Consider the following 21,528-nt stretch of genomic DNA (forward strand, 5'->3'; position numbering starts at 1 on the left):
AGCCACCGCCACCCGACCGCCACCCGACTTAAAAGTTGAACATTTTGTCAAAACCCATTGAGGGATTGGCAGCGACCCTCGAAGGGCTGACCACAAAGACGTTTCATGAGCGTGACAGGACAACACGGTGCAGTGCATCATCAGCTCACAAAGAGTGTAGAGCCAGGAGAGCGTGGTGCGGTAAAACAAGAAGAGAGTTAAACAATAATCCTGACCGCCCCTTTCCTTTTCCGCGTCTCGATGGAGCCCACCGACTTGCCGGCATGTTTGTCTTTGTTTGCAGCATTGGAGCAAAACGGCTTTAAATTTGGAACGGGTACCCCCCCCCCCTCCCCCGCCGCCTCCCTCCCCCGTTTTTTTCACTTGTGAAAATCGGTCAGGACTCTGATGGAATACATTAACATGAAACGGGAGGCAGGAGGGAGGGGGGGGGGGAATGGCGGAATACATTTTTTTCGTTTTTAAAGTCAGGAATTCATGAAAAACGTGAGCTTGGCTCAGAAACCCTCCGTGCAAGTGTGGCATTGAGGTGAAACCTGGGCATGAACAATAACAAAAAAAATTGAAACGTTTATTGCTGCTGGGAGTTTAATTTAACGAGAAGAGGAAATGGGTGGGAGGGTGCTGCATAGGGAGGGGGGGGGGTGGTTGCCTGTCACTCTTTAGATTTGGCAGACTCTAAAGGCAGAGCACCTGGTGCGAGCTTCCCCATGCCGATGCCACATGTGGCGTGCGCTGATTGGGAAACTTCTGCTAAAGAGGCAGAGAGAGAGTGGTTTGGGTGGTGACTGATGATGATGAGTCGAAAGAAATTTGCTCATCTCTCCTGTTTTATAGTCCTGAGCCAGTGATTGAAAAATCCATATTGCTGTGGCAGTCTTTTTACTCCTGACTTCCCGACAAAGTGGTACTTTGTCCATTGGCCCCAAAGGAATGAAAGGCCAAGCCAAACCCCTAACTGGGAATTGAACTCGTGTGCCTTCCGATTGCCAGCCGTTGCACTCCACTGGTCTACTGCTGCGCCACCTGGCAGACTAATATACAACGTTTACATTTTTACTTTATTCGCGAACATGCAGTTGCTAGAGTGCCTCTCTGTCTGCAAACTCTGCACCGGGCTAGTTTGTAGACAGTTCAATTCACACATCTGATAAAAAAAAAGTCTGTAATGTTTTTTTTCCTCCGAAGCAGGATACACGGTAGTGGAGGGGTTAGCGCTACGCTGCGCTACGAACCCGGCGACCCGAGTTCGATTCCCGCTCACGGCCAACACCGGTGACGATTATCTGAACGGGTCCTGGGCCTCCCCTAGGTTGACTCAGCCTCAAATGAGTACCTGGTGCGGTGTGTGAACATCGCCACTGGGGAAACAAAGGCGGCCGGACGTGGTGCTGGCCACCCACTCCCTCATGTGCTGTGTTGGCCTTTATAGGTGCTCGCTAAAAGCACTTGCCCCAACAGTATGTCCAGGCTATGGTTCGCAAAATTGCAACCTGGCGACCAGGTTTGGATTCCCGCCCACGATTAACATCAGTGGCCGAATTGTATCTGAACTCGTCCTTGGCCTCACTGATGTTTTTTTTGTTTAATTAAATTATAGCCCATTGTCAATCCACTGCTGGATGAAGGCCTCTGCTCTCTGCGTTGGCTACGGGATTGCTTGGCCGTACCACAACAAGACTGGTCACTGTGGGTCAGCGAAGAGGTCAGCTCGGACCGGTTCTGATACCGATCGCCACCGATTCCAGCCGTGAATGGAAATAAAACGGAGGCCGCCGTTCTCATAATGTGGCGTGTGTAACCTTCAGCAGCGGCGAAACGTTGGCGATGAAGCACAGTGCCGGCCAGGTCACACCTTCGTGCGCCGTGCCACGCTTCACGTGCCGCCCACTCGACTTCACTTGCCCTGAAGGCCTTCACGGCTGAGTGGGGGAATCATTGTCCCCTCTGCGTGAAGCGCATATTGGTGTGAGCCCTTAGCCTGACATTGTTCCTCCTCGTGCAGAAAGAGAAGTTCCGGATCTACGAGGAGTACTGCAGCAACCACGAGAAGGCCCTACGTCTCTACCTGGAGCTCAACAAGATTCCGTCCGTGCGAGCATTTTTCGTGGTGAGGGAGATCGAGCGCGTGGGCGTGTGCGTTTATTTTTTTTGGGCGCCGTTGATGTTGATGCGGAGCAACAACTATGATTGTTTTTTTTATTGAGGTGGCTGAGCCAGATCGTTTGCGTCCTGAGTAGCGGAGTGTGCCGCTGTGATGGCTTTCGGGCGTTGAGTCGTTACACGTTACGAGGTTCTGTTCTGGGTGGTGACCAGAGTCGCAGCACACTGCCGGGGAGTTTTCAATTTTCCATTGGTGGAATCGTCATGGTTTGCGCAAAGGATGCGGTTTACGGTTGTGGCCCAGAAGCTTTGCGGTAGAGCGAAGCCAGCGATCTTCTGCGTCCGGTCTTTCGCAAGGTGTTCGTGACTTCTTGCGAACCTCATTTGGCTTTCCAAACAACAACATCATCATCATCATCAGGGATGAAGTTGCGTCGTTGAAGGTGAAAGTGCGTGGGTCCAAATTGTCTTGCGCGACTTCAAGCGGTTGGTGAGGGACATCATTGAGATCATCGTGTGAGTGCTGGAGGAAAGCGAGGGCAAGTAATTGATAGAGATAGAGAGAGAGAGAGCGGTGGTGAGTGAGTGTGAGAGCGATTGAGCGAAGGAGAGAGTGAGTCAAATACCAGCTGTGCGTCTTTGTATTTGTGGCTGCCCAGTCCCCAGCCCAATCTCTCGGTTCATGCTGCACATGCGGTCACTCGTTTTGGTTTCCCCCAGGTGTTGTGCATTTTAAAAACATGCCGGCTACCATAAGCTGTGCGTGCTTGGGGAGCGGTGGGGAGCGGTGGCACAGTGCTTAGCGCACTGCCCTTTGAACCCGGCAACTCGAGTTCGATTACCGCTCACGGTCAACACCGGTGGTGATTTTCCGAGCGATGATCTCCTCTAGGTCAACTCGGCCTCAAATGAGTACCTGCTGCAAAGTCTGAACATCGTTACTGGGGAGACAAAGGCGGCGCGGTAGTGGCCCCCCACCCCCCCGTGTGCCGTGCCGGCCTTTATAGGCTGTTCGCCAACAACACTTGTCCCCAAAAGCCTGTTTAAGACTATATGGGGGGGGGGTCTGTCTTTGTTGTGTTCATGTATAACTGACTGCGACATCTCAGTCTCAGCTGGTCGTCTCAGTCAATCGACTCAAAGCACCTGGGTCTGCTCCGTGACCTCCGGCTAAGCGAGCATTCGCCATCAAAGTGCACCTAGTCTGGCACAAGCGAAGTGGTGAAGTCGACGTCGCTCGTCGGTGAATGGACGCTGTTGTCGCCATAGTTTTTGTTTGCGAGTGTTTACTGTTGGCGCTGGTCATTTTGTCGAAAATGAATTGTCTACGATACGTAGTCCTGGCCGCACCACCTTCTTCAGTGCCATCCCCCGGCCTTGCTAGTTGCTCACTCACGTGACGTATTAACACGATTGCAACTTGTGTAAATGCGTGGGCACCCCAGCGCGTGCCGCGTGCCCACGCAATGCGGGCACGCCGAGGGGCTGCGGGAGGAAGTTGACTAATTTAGCTTGAAAAAAACGGCGTTGCAAAGGGGGAAAAAAGGCGCAAACAAAAGCGGCCGATGTAATTTCTGCTGAGGGAGGGAAGTTGTGCTGAAACGTCGGGGGGGGGGGTTGGGGGGGGAGGTGGTGACGACGATGCCGGCTGCGCGGGGAGGTGGAAGGGGGTGACGGCACGCGTGCCCGCTGTGGTGACGGAGCTCGGCGGTGGTGTCGAGAGGAAGCCGCCGATGTCGAGCCGGTCGCAATTGGTTGCCGAGTCCTTTAAAAGTCTCGCTGTTAAGCCGTCCGCGAGATAACATTTACGAATGCGGCTCGGTCCATTGTTTCATTTTATTTGCCAACGACAAGCATTCTATTTTTTTTGGCCTCACTTGCCATTGACAGACCCGAGCACCCACCAGTGACCAAAATTCGTATAACTTTATCGACACCGGGCACGAGTTTTGGGTGCATCTTACTTTCTAGAGTGTCTGATGATCCAGAGAATACGGTACGAATAACGTCTCTTGCATTGCAATCCGCCGGTTATTGACCCTGGCAGGGCCTTGATTTCCACATGGTTGCTGTGTTACTAACAGCAATATAACACCTCCGATTAGCACGGTTGGCTGCGTACCGTACGAAAGAAGTTCAACGTGCACGCGTGCAAGGCAGCCCTAGACGCTTCGGATTATCTCGGGTTGGTGGAGGGAAGCTAAGATATGGGCAGTTGGGGTTTAGGGCTGTGGGCGTCTGTCCCATGACTGGACCGTCGATGGTCAGCTGGTTGAGCCGTAGTGTCGCTCTTTTTGGGATGTGGGTTGGAACCCCACTTTTATCCGGCACTGCAGAGAGCAGTGCCGGCTTCCCTTGGTGTTGGTGACGCATGCTCACATTTCCATCAATCCCTCTCAATGTGTTGGCTCTGATGTTAATGAAATGTAATTGCACAATACTAGCGGTCAGAGTTTAAGTGCAACTTTTTCTCCAAGAGCTGTGGCGTGGTGGTGGTGGTGGTGATGATTGGTGGTAGTCCTGAGGAGCAATGGGTAGAAATTCCACATTTCCCATAGTGGGGGCCAGTCCTTCCATAGGACGAGTAATGATGCTACTTTTATTTAAAGCTTTCGTGACTGCAGGGATTCATCTTCTTGGATCTTTCGGTAAAGTCACGTAGAAGGGAAATAATAAAATAATAAAAATAAAACAAAATAAAATAAAATTCTCACGACATTTCGGCCACAACACAAGCAGCCGTCCTCAGGTGAAGAAGCAACTTTTGGAGCGCTGTCTTTCCGACAGCTCTGTTTCTTCATCTGAGGATGGCTTCTTGTGTTGTGGCCGAAACGTCGTGAGAATTTTATTTTATTTTGTTTTATTTTTATTATTTTATTATTTCCCTTCTACGTGACTTTACCGAAAGAACCAAGAAAATGTTGCTTCTGTAAATTATTGGCATTTTTTTGCATTCATTAATAAAGTACAAAACAAATATCTCCCGTATAGCCTTTAACATATACCACAGGAGCAATTGCTGATAGGGAGCACCTATGAAGGGAGAGGTGGCCAGCACCACGCCAGGGGCCGCCTTTGTCTCCCCAGTGGCGTTATTTACACACCTCGCCATCTACTGATTTGAGGCTGAGTCGACCTAAGGGAGGCCCACGACCGAACTTGGGTTCGTAGTGCAGCGCGCTAACTGATGCACTACCGCTCAACTCCGAGGTAAACAACAACAAAAATCCTAAACCACTCCACAAGAAACAGCAGGTTTGTAGGATGTTGAAACTTCCTCTGAAGTCATATCATTATTGCGTCCTGTCATCACGGTACGATGCTTGTGGAAGTGTAAGAGTGTACGTTGGAGGTTGGTAGTTGACCGTGTAAAAGTTTTGGTGTCTCATTAGGAAGAGACGAGTGAAGGCACGGTGCTTTAGTCACGACAGAATTGGCCATGGCGATCTCTTGCAATGCAACGATAATGGGTGAGGCCGCATGGAAATTCTTGACAATGTGTCTAATCTATTGTCCTATTTCCTGAGACAAAATTGTTTACAGAGCAGGGGTGTATGTGCGGGACCTTTTTTTCTTTCTTGGGGGCCAACATTTTACGAGCGCGGTGAATAAGGGGCCGTCCATAATGTGACGTCACATCAAAATGCGCAACTTTAAATAAATATAGACAACACGTTCTACTTAATTGAATAGACTTTGTAATAAATGTTTTCTCCTACAACATCAGAGTGCAGCGCCACATAAAATACGCACTGCAATGACAATAGTTTAAAGAGATTTGAAGGATGGTTTACATTTTTAGAGGGGGGGGGGCGGCAGAGCTTTTTGTGACGCTGTGTGACGACGGGAGGGGGGGGGTCAAAAATCATTTATGGACCGCCCCTAATGTGCATGATGTCTGCAGAGTGATGCACTTTTAAAATCTCGATTGAAAACTAATTTCTTTCGAACTGCTTTTCATGGTTTTGGTTTGTCGTCCCTCTCCCCCCCCACACCTCCGATTAGCACGATTGGCTACGTACGGTGCGACAGAAGTTCAGCATACAATTCACACGGAGTGTAAATAGTATAAAGAAGCGCGCTAAACTTAGACTCGCCGTGCTGTTGCCAGGTTGAAAGCATCCCCCCACGAGGACCTGATCAGTGCAGATAAGGTGGACCCAGTGGACGCGTACATCGTTTGCCGGCCATCTCTAAGCAGTAGGCCTCACGTGGCCTTCGACTGGCGTGCGTCCGTGACTTGACCGGTATCGTACATCACGGCCACGCATTGTCCTTAACGCTTTCAGGGGTGCATGCTGCTCGGAGGCCGACGGGACAATGACATCCCCCTGCAGGGATACCTCCTCTCGCCCATACAGAGGATCTGCAAGTACCCGCTACTGCTCAAGGTACGTCCGCTGCTGCCACTTCTCGAGGGTTCACGCTGATGGGGAGGAGGGAGGGGGCCCTCTTGTTGCTTCTCGGCCTCTTATCGATTCGCCCACTTTCACCCGCCCCGTCGGTCAATTCGGGCACAAGCGTCAAGGATAATTTTTCCCGTCTTGTTTTGGTGTCCTGCTCGTGGTGGTGTTCCGTCTCGGTCCTTCCATTCGCCTGAGGGGGCAGCCTGCGCAGGTGCTTTGCATCACTTAACAACAACGAAAATCCATTCCTACAAGCACAACCTGAATGCACGTGCTGCGAGGCGCAGGAGAGCTGCGGACACAGCGGAAATTGCACCGCCCTCTGTGAACCCAACGATCCGAGTTTGATTCCCTGCCATGGCTCGCATCAGTGTGGGGGGGAGGGGGGGGGACATCTGAAATGGTGCTGGATCTCCCCTCCGTTCACCCAGTAACACTGACCAGCGTGCCGAAGCATGGTCACACAGCCCCCCCCCCCTCATGACGAACAAATATGAGGCCTTCGTCCGAGCAGTGGATTGACAAAAGGCCGTGAAGTGTTGTAACTGTTCATTAACGTGAGCGTAGCGTACCACTTTCAAACGGCGCATCGGTGCATTTTTTGCCTCCTGTTCTCCAGCCTTCACAGTGCGGCCTCATCACGGGCTTACTGCGTTGCCAGTGCGGCGATTTCCTGAGCCATCGCAATTTTTTGTTAGTTTTTAGCCCTCATGATCGGTACTTTCCCCCACCTTGTGGGCGAATCTGGGCAGTGAAATGTGAGCGTGGCAAGACGGGCGGGTGAGGACCAACGTGTGTGTACTGCCGAAGTGACAGGTTTGTGTGACGTATCACTTCCGCGCCGCTGCGCTTTGCCGGGCGTTGATGGTTAACTCGAGAGGAACCAGGGCTCCGCTTGGTGTGCGTGTGGTGATGACATCACAATGCTGATGACAACTATGGCAATGATTAGTGCGTCTATGTTGAACTTCTTCCACACCGTACGTAGCCAACCATGCTAATCCGAGGTGCGGGGGAAGGACGAGAAACTAAACACGCAAAATATATATATAAATCATGATGATGATGATCATGGTTTTTTAATGTTGACAGTGATGACGACGGACACAGATTGATAATTTCCAGCCATAGTGGCGACACTGCCACAGTTTAGTTTCAAGTTTCATTTGTTAGGCATAGCCCTGTGAGCCATGCGGCTCTTAAGTCGGGTGCAACCACAACAAACAGCAGTGGCGCTGACGACGACGACGACGACGATGATGACTGTGACATTGAATATGTTCGTGATGCAGCCTACGCTTGCCACGACTGCGATTATGACGACCATGATCGCGATGACGATGACGACGACGACGACGACGGCGACTACGATGACCGCGACGACGACTGTGACGACTGCGATGACGACGGTGACGCGGTGTGCCGCGTGCCGCGCAGGAGCTGCTGAAGCGAACGGCTCCGACGCACAGCGACCACGGCGCGGTGGGCGAGGCGCTGTGCAGCATGAAGGCCGTGTGCTCGGCCATCAACGAGACCAAGCGTCGCATGGAGCGGCTTGAGGCCCTGCAGGAGTGGCAGTCGAGCATCGAGGGCTGGGAGGTGAGCGGCCGGCGCTGGGCGGACGTCTTGTTGAAAAAGAGCTTCGCAGCTCGTGGGATTTCTCCAGCGTACCAGGAGGATTCGGATTCTGACGCCGTCCGAATTTGCATCCGTGTATGTGTGGTTTGAACTTCTTTGCGCACAGTACGTCGCCGACCGCGCTCATCGGAGGTGCGGAGGAAGGACGGCGAACTAAAGGCTGTTTGTGCAGGCTAAACGGGGGATCAAGTTTAAGTGTGTACGGTTTAACTGGGTGGGAACTCAAGAGAGAAGGGGTCGTCTCAATTCGCAAGAGTGACACGGGACTCCAAAACGAGAAGCAGAGACGTAGAAACTAAGAATAACAAAGAGCCAAATAGAGTTGGCGCAAAAACAACTGTGTTGCAGAAGAAATTGCAAAACGGCGCAGAAACATGATTACATATTTAATAAAATAACATTTCCCGTCACGAACGTTGGCCCAGCAAATTACTATTGAAAGAACGTTTTACAGTAGACCGGAGTTACAGAAACCTCAAAATGGATTTGGGACGATTCCTGGTTTTATTATGTAAACAAGACAAGGGACGCGCATCTAATGCACAACTGGCAGGGGAAGTTACCGGACGTAAATCGACAGACCTTTGAGAGACACCGTGCGACATTCTGAGAGAAACAGGCCTGCGTCGTCGGCCGCCGCTAGACAATGCGCCGGGGTACAGCGGCTACCCGTCGTCCCGACCAAACACACCGTGGGCAGATGCAGCGCGTGCGACGCATCGTGCCGCGTGTCCTCGCGTGCAAGGCTCGCCGCATTGACGTTGAGCTCGCGGTGCACGCCAGCTGGTTGTGACTGCGGCTCGTTTGTTACCACTGGGGGTGTGGCGGGTGGGTGGGTGGGGGTGGGGGGGCCCTTCCTTGGTACCCCGTCCCGTCAGCTCTTGCGAACTCTCGGCGTCGCTCGCAGCCAAGACAGTCGGGGGAGGGGAGGGCCTGGTGGTGGTGGTGGTGGGGGTTGGGGGGGGAGTTTGGGAGGTTTTTGGCACGACGACGTTGTTGGTGATACCGCGCACGGGCTGTGGTTTGCAGGCGGGGAACGCGGCGAAGAACACCTCCGCTCGCTGGGCCGTCTTTGTTGCTCTCGTCAATTGTTGCCGTTGCAAAACGGTCCGCCAAAATGTTTCATCTTGACGGCCTCGAGCGGCGGTGGTGGTGGTGGTGGTGGCGGTGGGCGCGAGGCATCGGCTAGCCGGGCAAACGTTGATGGCCGCAATCCGCTCACGGGGGACGCTCCAACGTCCATGAAAGACAAAGAGAGAGAGGCGCATGAAATATCAGATATATATTTGAGAACTGGCAATATGTAACCAAGCGAATTGACCTGGAAAGCAAATGAATCTCTCTGATCTCTACCTTGTCTGCATGTCTGCATGAACAATGACAAAAGTCTCACATGCTGCGTAGGTCGTGGTGCATATGAATGAGATGTGAACACGGTCAAATTAAGACTTTTCGATTTATTTGTTAAACTTGAATATTTTTTTTTTAACCCGGACTCAAAAGAGCTTGAAGCAGTGCCGTCTTTCCATCCCTGGATCTGCACCAGTAGTGTAAATTCACATTCCTATGGCAAGCGGTGGTTCTCTTTAGAGGGTATTCACTTTTGGCCTCTGTGGAAGTAGAATTTGGATAGCCTGCAGAGAGGTTGGCCTAAATTAAATGTCATAGTTGATCAAAGTTTAGAGTGTGGGTATTCCCACCACTTCCGAGACGTCTGGGCATTGTGGAAGAGTAGGCCAAATACCTTATAGAGGGGCTCTCGAGAGCTCCTTCCAGCGGTGGCTCTTCCACCAGCAGTGGGGTGAGCAAAACATTGTAGGGCTGCACCTCTACCGTTTAACTTGTTTTTGCAATAAATGGAACGTTTATAGTTACTCCAGGGCACTATTATGTAATGATCGTTGCGTGACGTAACCATTGTCGCGTTAATGAGAAAACGTACAGAACGACCAACACACCCTGCAGACATTTGAGAGAAAAGAGAAGTTGAATTCCGCAAAGTGAAATGAGTTATTCCACCCCTTACCAGAAAACTGGTTCTGGAAACCAAAAACCTCACAAGAATGTGCCATGCATCTGGAGAGGAACCGAACCGTGCTTCCTTGATGCCAGGGGCGCAGGCACGTGAAAAACATTCTGTGTGGTACGGAACAGGAACCCAGTGTGGTTTTGGAACTCGGCGTGTTCCGTTGGCAGTTTAAATCGTTACGAAAACTCGTCGCAAGCACTGCAGCAGATCACGGGTTTCTCTTGGTTCTCTTGGTTCCAGAGAGTTAAAGGCCTCTGTGGGCGACCTCGTGATTGATCGAGCCTCCACTCGGCCATTTGGCGCATTCGGTGCAATAATCTGACCATGTCAAGTATTTTGAAAATCCCACAATTCCAGTTCAATTGCCACCATGCAGAAGCACATTCGATTTGCGTGTTAATCTCAGAATTTTTTCAAACAAATCTGATATAGGCAGTGAGTTGTGTGTCCCCGTGTTTATTTTGTCGTGTCATCTTCAAGCCTATCACAAGCCTCGCAAACGTCCAACATGCCCGACATACAATAAGCTCCCACAATCAACCATCGGTCGTCTTCTGGCTATTCACAAAGCGGCTCTCTAACAGCAGTGTGTGCGTGGGTGGGTGCGGGTGGAGGCAAAGGCTTTCCAGTACACGTCTACAGTTCAATGCCACAGTGTGTGCCTGCTGTCTGATGCAGCGTGGTAAGTTAAAGACCATGTGGCATTACGCCTCAAGAGCAGGCTGTTGTGTGCTATTTGCGTGGCCGTTCTCTCACACCTGCTTGCGTGACATATAAGGGCCCAGGCTTTCCACTTTAAAGAGCACCATCAATTTCTCCACACCTGGATAAGTACAGGATATCGAATTAAAGCTATCAGAAAACCGTCAGACTTGCTGATTAGAGGGAAAAAAGGTGCCTAGATAGACAATTTGCACACGCACAAAGGTCCCCCGTATAGCCTTAACTGACTGTTAGGGCAAGTGCTTTTAGCAGGCACCTATGAAGGCTGGCACGGCACGCGAGGGGGTGGGTGGCCAGCACCACGCCCGGCCGCCTTTGTCTCCCGAGTGGCGATATTTACACACCGCACTGGGTACTCATTTGATGCCGAGTCGACCTAGGGGAGGCCCAGGACCGGTTCAAATAATTTTCACTGCTTTTGGCCGTGAGTGGGAATCGCGTTAACCGCTACACTACCGCTCCCCCCCTACACACACACAGACACACACACACACAGACACACACAGACACACGTACGTTGTAGGCAAAACAAGTTCCCTGGGCGATTATTCTTCGTCGCCACCGATTTAATGCCCATACCTGAGAATCAAGTTAAAGTTTATTTTGTTTGACCAGGTGACAACTCAAGAGACCAGGAAAGTCTCATTTGCAAGAGAGACACGTTTCAATTCCCCGGCACGGCTAACCTAACATCAGTGTCGAGTGCTATCCGACCTGACCATGGGGACGCCTCCCTTTCACAAACCCGCACTGATCGGCGTGGTGAAGTATGGTCAAACGTGGAGGGGGGAGGAGGGGCGGGAATTAATCCAGAAATACATTGACAAAAGGGACTTTACGTTTATTTCAGGCGAATGCACCGCACAGGCATGAAAAGCAGCACCATATATGTGTGAATGTTGAACTTATTTCACAACCGTACGTAGCCAACCGCGGTAACCGTGCTAATCTGAAGTGCTGGCCAGACTGCATTTAAAACAAAACAATTTTTTTTATGGCCCACTGAGCTTCATAGCTTTTTTTCAGAAGCGACATGGCCACAAATGAAAGCTCCACGAGTAGTGGCTTATTGTGTGGACATTTATAGCAGCCAAATACTACTAAACGCACACTGATTCTCAACGTGGAGGGAAAAACTGGAGGACCCGGAGAGAAATCCACGCGACCACGGGAATAACACGCAAGCTCCAAATATACAAGCGTTTGGGTCGGGATCGAACCCACGCCCACCTGCATACCAGGCGAGGTAGTGAACATCCCGGCACCGCGACACCCTCAATGATGCTGCTCCCGTCACGTATACAAGACCACCTCCTCCTCCTCCGCCCACGTGTCCCAGCAAGAGTACTGCCGTCTTCCGAGTGCGTCTCTCTGATGCTGCTGATATTGACCGCTCGCGGAAGGTCGTCGTTTGTTGGCTGCATGTCAACCGTAAAGCAGGTGCAGCCAAGCCTCGGATGCCACGCGCATTATCTCTCCTCCTCCTGCGGGGGCCACGTGTTCTGCGCGCACGCGCGCCTGCCCCGTCTCTCGAAACGAAACCCGCTGCTTGTGTGTGTGTGTAGCCTGGCACAAGCGTCGTGGTCACGTCACCGCCACTTAGTGGCGAATGGCGGTTGTTGTTGTTGTTATTGTTGTGCGTTTATTTTGTGGTATCCGCAGGGTTCCAGCATCACCGACACCTGCACGGAAATGCTGAAGCAGGGCTCCCTGCTCAAGATCTCGGCCGGCAACATTCAGGAGCGCGTCTTCTTTCTCTTCGACAACCTCCTCGTCTACTGCAAGCGCAAGTCCCGGTGAGCCCCCGGCCCCCACCGCCACCGTCGCTGTCCCCTCCACTCAAACCCGACGGCCGCTTTGCATTCTGGCCCCGGCATCGCGTCCTTGACGTGCGGCGCTGGTGTGGTTTAGTTCGTGAAACCCACACAATGTGTTTCCTATTTGGCTGCTATGTAATTTGTGTGTGTGTGTGTAAGCGTGAGCCTGCGTGTGTGTACATGGGGGAGCATGTACACGCATATATTAAGCTGGTTGTGTTTTTATTTGCTTCATCACTGTGCTTTAAAAAAAAAAGTGTTTTGCTTTGCAAATATATAATCCTACCCTGGAGTTCTCACCCGGTTAGGCAAGATAGACTTGACATCAAGGGCAAGCAGTGTCTGAAACTGTTAGGCGTCTCCCCTAGGTTGACTCGGCATGAAATGAGCACCCGGTGGTGTGTGAACATCGGTGCTGGAGAGACAACAGCAGTCTGCTGTGGTGTTGGACCACACCACCTGCTTTAAGAGCACTCGCCCCTATTGTCTCAAAGGTTAAATAGGGATTTTTTTTGCTTTGTGTGTGTGTGTGCATGTGTGTACACAATCAAGTGGGGAGCGGTAGTGCAGCGGTTAGCGCGCTGCGCTATGAACCTGGCGACCCGGGGTTCGATTCCCGCTCACGGCCAACACCAGTGACGATTATCTGAACCGGTCCTGGGCCTCCCCTAGGTCGACTCAGCCTCAAATGAGTACCTGGTGCGGTGTGTAAACATTGCCACTAGGGAGACAAAGGCGGTCGGGCGTGGTGCTGGCCACCCACCCCCTCGTGTACCGATCCGGCCTTCATAGGTGCTCGCTAACAGCACTTGCCCCTACAGTCTGTTAAGGCTATACGGGGGATCTTTGTTTTTTGTACACAATCAAGGGGGGGGGGGGGGGAGTGGTGGCGTCGTGGTCAGCGCACTTTATTACGAACCCGGCGACCTGAGTTCGATATCTGCTTGCGGCTAATAATACCATTTGCGATAGTCTGAACCAGCCCCGGGCCTCCGGCCTCAAATGAGCACCTGGTGTGTGGTGTGTAAACATTGTCACTCGGGAAACAAAGGTGGTCGGGCATGGTGCCGGCCACCTACCCTCTTGTGTAGTGCCATGCCGGCCTTCATAGGTGCTCGTAAACAGCACTTGCCCCAAACAGTCTTTGTACACAGTCATGCTTTAAAGGTTGTCGAGGTTTCAGATTTTAAGCACGGATGAGCGATGTAAAAATCCAGTTATGTACTCTTTTCTTGTACATTTTAAATAGTTGCAACGCAATGAGGAATTACATAATTATTGTTTATTTTAATCGTTCTTCCAATGACTGCTAACATTTTTCTGTTCCTGTTTTTAAATCTCTGATGGAAACACGTGCGGGTTTAGCGGGAGTTTGGGCAAGCGCTAAAAATGTGTAACGAGCGTTGTTTTTGCGCACATTGGGAGAGGAAAAAAAATACTTTGTCCGGGCACGTGGAACGTAAACACTGTAAAGTTTTATGCCATATAATATTACGCGTTATACAGCGGCACGTTAAGTCGTTCCAGAGGTGGTCACGAAGTGCAAACATTAGGGGCACATGTGAGGTCCCCCCCCCCCAACCCTCTCTCTCACCTTGTACTTGGGGTGCTCCCAGTAAAAGGCTGGGAAGAGGCCGAGTGGTGGTAGGGAGAGGGTCGGGGAGTTTCGAAGTTGACCACGGTTCCATGGGGCTCTGTGGCTCTCCGTTTCGCTGCCTGCGTTTCACCACGTAAGCGAGTTATTAACGACAGCTGTAACGAAATAATTGTAGGCCCCCGGTTCTTCGTCACATTACTACTTTATTAATTGGCTGTGTCGGGTGGAGGAGGGTGTACGACACGCGTTTCACTTCTTGCGTGACCTCACCCCCCCCAAAAAAAATCTATTATGAAGCAAGTAAGCACGTTTAATAAAACAAAAAAAATGCTACTTTTATGGCCCATGTTAATGCACGAGTACACGGTGTTCATGCGCTGTGAGCCCCGTTGTTAAACGGTTCGGTCTTTCTCCAGAACTGGATTGACGTCTGCGCAATGAATCCCAGGGCCATGCAGTGGCAGCGAGCTGCAGTTTTATGGGCTCCCTACGGCGGACCTGCGAGGTCCAAATGAGAGAGGGACATGTACGCTTCGCTCTCCGCGCCTCTCTGTCTCTCTCCCTCTGTGTGGGCACCCAACTCTCTGTGTCCTCTGGCTGAGTCTGTCGCTCAGATTGTTTCCCGCAGTCTCGCCGTGTCGCTCTCTGCACCGCTCCGGTTTATGCCTTTGTATCCGCCTCTCTTTGTTTGTGTCTGTCTGTCTGTCTCCTTCTGTCTCTTCACGTCTCGCCACGTTTTCGTGTCTCTCTATCGCTCAGTATGTCCGTTACCATGTTTGTGTCTCTGTCTGTGCCCGTGTGTGGGGAACGGTAGCGTAGCGGTCAGCGCTACGCTGCGCTACGAACCCCGCGACCCGGGTTCGATTCCCGCTCACGGCCAACACCGGTGACAATTATCCGAACCGGTTCTGGGCCTCCCCTAGGTCGACTCGGCCTCAAATGAGTCCCCGGTGCGATGTGCAGTAAACATCGCCACTGGGGGGCGGCGGGGGCGGTGGGGGGTGGGCAAAGGCGGCCGGGGGTGCTGCTGTCCACCCCTCCCCCTCGTGCGCCGTACCGGCCTTCGTGGGTGTTCGCTACGAGCACTTGCCCCAATGGTCTGTCGAGGCTACTCGGTGAACCTTTGTCCTTGTCTCGGCGCGCGCAGCGTGGTGTCGGCGAAGGGCCGTCGCAAGAGCAGCACTCCGGCTCGCCGCCCGTCCCTCATCAGCAACTCGGGCGCGGACGCGTTGTACGTCTTCCGAGGGCGCATCAACACCGAGGTCATGGAGGTGGAGAATATGGAGGACGGCACAGGTGCGTGCGGCTTCCGCGTGGGATGGCGGTGGCGGCTCCGCCGCGCACGCCACAGCGACGCTGGCTGCAGAAATGCCACACTGAGAATCGTGCAATTCGTGTTCGAGCATCGACATTGCGAGGACGTGTGGCGTTCGTGCCGTTCTTGTAGCGCAAAAGCTTGTCGCAGAGGTGTGGCGTTTCACATCTTCCCAAATTCTTTCCCCGCGTCTATTTCCTAACTCTTTTACAGAGTTCTGCGTTGAACCTTCAATTCTGCATCTCCATCTCTTTTTAGAATTCTCCCCTTCCTCGGCTCGCCTTTTGTGCGCTCTCTCTCCCTCGGCACCTCGACTGCCCGCAGTCGCCCCAGAACGGGGGACCGTCTGTCGGTCACAGCGTGCTCACATTCGTACGCTCCGTCCAGTTGCTTTCGGGCGGTCCACACGGCCGTGCCCATTGTTCCGACATCTGCGCGACGGGGGTCCCCCTGTCCATTGGTGCCGACGTACGGCGTCTCGCGACTTGCGAGCGCATTTGGGAGCAGTGAATTCCAAATTGCCATTGTTTGGTACCCATCCCATGAGTCCTTCCTACTCCACGTGCATTAGCGTTGTCCGTCCGTCCGTCCGCGCCCGTGCCAGTTTTGCAAAGCCAAGGATGACGATGGTGGCGTTGCGTGCGCATCTGTCCTCGCGCAGTGAATGCAGCCGTTTTTCTCTTTTGCTGTGACCGTCCCAGTCGGCCGCCTGATGTTCTCAGCACTTGTGCAATTATACCCCGTGTCTTCAACCGAATGAGAATCCCGCAAAAAACCCGACCAGTAACACATTGCAATCTGAACTTGGGGAGGGAAAAAAAAAAACTGCCCCCCTCGTTTCTCGTTAATGCTCTTGTAAGGCCTGATCGTAAACCTGAATGCATCATTATTGCGCATATTTGCACTTGCGGGAGTGCACCCCAGGGTTCCCTCAATTGTTTCTCATAGCGTGGGTGGGACCTCCGTGTCCCACGTCGCCAAAGCCTCGCGAGCTGCAAATACGGGAATTCAAATTTGGTGTGAACAAACTGCAATGGAGCAGTAACTCTGTACGTTTCCTTTCAGTTATTAAGTTAGTGTCGGTTTTCGGAATGCGCGTGCTTTTCAAGGGCTAGCGTTGTTAGCAACGGGTAACTAGTATGATGTAGATACTGAAGTCTCTGCGTCTACGTTCTTACGTGTGTGTGTGTGCGCATACGCAAAGCCGGTTGTAATCACCAGCGAAACATCATTTACTCAAATGATAAATGTTGTGGGTTTGCTCTCCAACACACCGGATTGCTGAAGTAGGAACTCATTTGCACGTTAAGTTTACGCGACAAACCTTACTGATTGGCTGCTTCGGGTGGTGGCGGGTTTAAGGGTACCTTTATATTCGTGCGATGTAAGGCACTTACTGATGTCGATTTTTAGGGAGATTATAATGACGCCCACGGTACATGCGTCGAATTGCGTGAATGAAGCTGATGGGACCCGAGGCGATTTGTAGTCACCACAATGTAGAAACATAAAATAAATATGACTTCATCGAAACGCGCCCCCACCCCCCCCCCCCCCCCAATACATTCCATGACAATTAATTGACTTTGCGAGGTGGTACAAGAATGACGCTCGGACCCATGGGGGCAATACACGGGGGATGCGCACACCTTCCGGGTGGCTACGTGCGGTGTGAAAGAAGTTCTGCATACATACATACAACATACATAAATGCATTTGACGCGACGTTCCGCATCGTTCGGCGACCTCGCCCTTCCCGGGGGCGAACCTTTTCTGGACGGCTTGTCTGTTGCGTAGTTAGCCCTTCGTCGCCTCTAACATCACGCAAGACGATGTCACGCGAGTGTATATGGACGGGCGTTGACTTTGTGTAACGGCACTTCACCTAAAGTTAAATCTTGACTTAAAGCTTTCGTGACTGCAGGAAAATCATATTCTTTGGGTAAAGTCACGTCGTAGATAGGTTGAAAAGGTTGAAAAAATATATAATGAATAAAAAAAACCTACGACGTTTCGATCACAACGCGAGCGATCGTCGTCAGAAAAACAAAAACGTCGCGGTTTTTTGTTTGTTTGTTATTTTGTTTGTTTGTTTTTATTGCGCACGATGGCGGGTCAGCGTGTTGCAGCGGTGTTCACCCAGCCGGCCCGTGTTTGATCCCCAGTCGCGGCCGGCATTGCCATGGCGAGCGATATTTAAGCTGGCCCTGCCGTCAAAACTTTTTGTGGCTACCGCTTCCAAGGGGGGGGCCTTGCATGCACGTTCAGTGCAATCGGTGAGAGGCGATCCTACCGCGCGCACCAAGCGGGCGCGGCGCTAGCGGCTGCACGTTCGCAATTTTGATGGCATGCTCCTTGGTTCTTTCGGTAAAGTCACGTCGGAAGAAAAATAAAAACAAAATAAAAAAGAAGATATGACGACGTTTCAATCGCAACACAAGCGGTCGTCCTCAGGCTGGAAAAATAAATATATATTTTGATTGCACCGTGCAATCCGTTGCAGTACGGTTGCATGCCGTTGCAGTACGGTTGCATGCCGTTGCACCCAATCGAGTCTGCCTCTACATTTGGCGATCTTCATTCACGTGACATGTAGGCACTGTTTATATGTCACAATGCTATGGACGGTGTCGTTATGTTATTAGGTATGTATTTATGATTTTTATCGGTGACGATATGTGTGTTATATTTATATGTGTATTGTTACTTGCGGTAAGTGTGTGGGTGCTTGATAATGCTTGTATGCATGTACGTGTGTGTGATTGTTTTTCTAATTTTCCATACTTACACCATCCTTTGCACTCTGCTGCATAATGTTCCACCTCGGACAATGTTTTGCGATCGATGTTGTGTAATCCAGTGCAGGGCAATGCAAATGCATCCCACTAATTGCACACCAACATTGCGTAGTGCATCTAAGCTTTTAACAGCCTGAGCCCAATTCACCTGCCGGACAATGTTCGATTTTTGGCAAGAAACGTGACGATTGCCGACATCCCCATCGCCGACAATACGTCAGATCACCAAGCCGGCGCTTCGTCCATTTGGTGAGATGTTGAATCTGGGGCTAGATGCGGCTCGGTACTACAGAACGCATGGTAAAACACTACCCGTGTGTGTGCGTGCGTGTGCGCGTGTGCGCGTGTGTGCGTGCGCGTGCGTGTGTGCGTGCGCATGTGTGTGCGCTGGGCTGTCCTTGGCACCCGTAGCCGACTTTCACAGCAGTGGGCACACGGTGAGCAACGGCTGGAAGATCCACAACACGGCCAAGAACAAATGGTTCGTGTGCATGGCCAAGAGTCCCGAGGAGAAGCAGGAGTGGCTGGACGCGATACTCCTGGAGCGCGAGTGTCGCAAGAGTGAGTGTCGTCGCCACCACGGTAACGAGGCAGTTTGGGACGGGCACCGGCAAAACGCGACTTTGGAAGTTGAGGAGCGGCACCGGTGCTTAGTTTCAGCCGGATCGGGTCCGGAACACTTGCAGTTTCCCCCCGCTCGCAAGCCCCCCAAAAAAAAACAAAAAAACAACTAACTGCGGTACTTACGCCAAACTTCCCAAGTGGGACGCCACTCCAAAGAAGAGGCTGAGAGACCCACCGATGTATTTTTTTTATTGTTTTTTGTTGAGCTCCAGAACTATGTTCAAGTGGCCGCTTAATTTTAGCTGGAAAAGGTCCGGAAGGCTCTTCCGAGAATGATTTGGCACGTCACATACAATCCCGCCTCGAACCATTCTTATTTGTTTTTTTTAATGAATCGGTACGTAAGATTATGAGCACATAGGGTACAGGAATTCTAATATTGTTGTGAGTAGGCGTACCCTGTACTCGGGTAGTGTAGTACCTTGCGTCCATAAAACCTACACCTAAACCAAGCCAGCTTAGGAATGTTCTGGAAAATATCGAGTGTGAAATTACGCCCTACTTACTAGCGAATGGTCCCCAGTGATTATTGGTTAATTTACAGATAGGATGCGTGAAATTCACTCCCCTCTTTCTCATAGATAAGAGGAGCTCCTACTGTACCATAGTTTGACTGTACTGTACCTACTGTTCTTGCGCTACTGTGTAATTAAAGGTTACCTTATCACCAGAATTAGAATTTATGTCGGCGTGTTAAAGGGGAAAATATAGGGACTCAAGCCTACCATGATTATTTGTCCAATCATGTTATGGGTATGTCTAAGCCACATCTAAAGAGGTTGGGGGTGGCTGGACACCCACAGTGGCCGTCCATTTGGTTGAAAGGGATTGGTAGTCGAAGGGGGACCTGAGCTCTGACCGCACAACGTGCTGTGCAAGACGAATCCCACCCTCTGCAGTGGTGGTACACATGAGAAAATCCTATGGTGGGAAAGTTGTGCTTTTTGGGTCATGGCTAGTTGAGTAACTTATCTCGAATTCCCCCGGGTGGGGTATAAATTTAGCTCTGCGGCACACTAATAACTGCCTCGCGTGCGTTAAAATGTTCACGATTAATGTTTTGGGCTGTGCTCGAAAATCAACTCTGGAATATTCGTAGCACAATTTGTTTAACTTACTTTTACGTGGCAGCAGTTGATTGAATTTTTTTCACCAGTTGCTTATAACAGCCTAACCAGTGCTGTATGTATTATGACATCAACTGTTGTATGTAATATTCATGCAAATGGAGGAGTTGGAAAACCAAATCTGCAATTTCCAAAGGGCAATACTCCTCCTGATTTAATGTCTCTGACAAATTACAATGGGCCATACTTTGACCTTAGTGGTATAACTGCTGAACTTGTGTGCATTTTAATGAGTCAGTGCTGCTAAGCATATGTGTGTTTGTGTGGAGTAGTGCCATAGCATTCAACACTACGATGACTTCCATGTGTAGCAAAAGCAACGATTGCTATTTCAGTCTTGAGAGAGCCTGCCCTCAATCAATTCAAGCCAAACTTAGTAACTTAAACAATGTGTTAACATTAGCACTGGGAAGACAAAGGCGGCCAGGGGGATGTGGGGGTGGCTAAACTATCCCCGGCATGCAGACCTTCTGGCCTTAACAGGACGCTGACAATAAAATGAGAAAAGCCACTCATCAAAAAACAAAGTCCTGTCATTCCAATGGTTCCAAGTGGGTTATTGGGTCGTTTGCTAATTTATACTTTATTTTTATTTTACCAGGGAAGGCCCACTGAGCTATATAGATATTTTTCAGAAGCGATCTGGCCACAAATCCTAGCTCAATGACGTGGCTTATCATACGGAAATGTCAAATACTTCAAACGCCTGTGTTCTAAATGGGGAGGGAAAAACCGGAGGGCCTGGAGAAAAATCCACGTGACCACGGGGAGAACATGCAAACTCCAATTATACATGCGGCAGGGTTTAGATCGAGCCCACGACCTCCTGTAGTTAACATATCACCATGGTGGGGTGCCCCTTACAAATAAGGATATATGAAGTTCACTCCTCACTCTGTCATGGATAACAGCAGCCCCACTGCCACTGTTTGTACTGTACCCGGAGGTCACTCGCGATTGCGCTGGAAAGCTAAGGTGGTGTGCCTGACCGAGTAGAGACCGGCGATCCGGGAGCCAAAGTTGATGCCGCTGGCGGAAGACAGGACAGGATGCAAGGCCTTGGTGGAGTAGCTGCCTTCGCGACCCGATTCAGTTTGGGAAAAGCGGGCCGACATCAATTGACTTACGTATTTGTTTAGCAAGGCTACAACGTGCATCCGGGAGAACGAGAGCAATGGCAGTGCCTGCTGTAGACCAGGGCTGAACGATTAATCGATTTCAAATCGAAATCTCAATTTGAAACCATGCGATTAGCAAATCGCAAAGGCTGAGATTGTTTTTTGCGATTTGAAAAGTCCTGTTACTTTCTTATTGGAATTGTTATATTTTTGTATTATGATAACTTTATTTA

The 21,528-nt window shown here is 51.0% G+C and overlaps 1 protein-coding gene across 3 annotated transcripts in view; it reads left to right on the forward strand.

The window, feature by feature from the left end:
- The window catches only part of LOC116945250 (phosphatidylinositol 3,4,5-trisphosphate-dependent Rac exchanger 2 protein-like), a 192,920-nt gene that overhangs the window by 35,259 nt on the left and 136,133 nt on the right, over positions 1 to 21,528 (forward strand). For 2 of the 3 annotated variants that reach the window (XM_032959592.2, XM_032959593.2), the window contains exons 5-10: positions 2,006 to 2,110; positions 6,393 to 6,494; positions 7,947 to 8,108; positions 12,562 to 12,695; positions 15,461 to 15,609; positions 18,838 to 19,008. In XM_032959592.2, the coding sequence (XP_032815483.2) occupies positions 2,006 to 2,110; positions 6,393 to 6,494; positions 7,947 to 8,108; positions 12,562 to 12,695; positions 15,461 to 15,609; positions 18,838 to 19,008 (823 nt within the window). The remainder of the gene's footprint in view (positions 1 to 2,005; positions 2,111 to 6,392; positions 6,495 to 7,946; positions 8,109 to 12,561; positions 12,696 to 15,460; positions 15,610 to 18,837; positions 19,009 to 21,528) is intronic. The other variant, XM_032959594.2, reaches the window with a different exon arrangement.

The sequence above is a fragment of the Petromyzon marinus genome, chromosome 23 (assembly GCF_048934315.1).
Source record: "Petromyzon marinus isolate PM22_M1 ecotype Great Lakes invasive population chromosome 23, UKy_Petmar_22M1.pri1.0, whole genome shotgun sequence".
Taxonomy (NCBI): domain Eukaryota; kingdom Metazoa; phylum Chordata; class Hyperoartia; order Petromyzontiformes; family Petromyzontidae; genus Petromyzon; species Petromyzon marinus.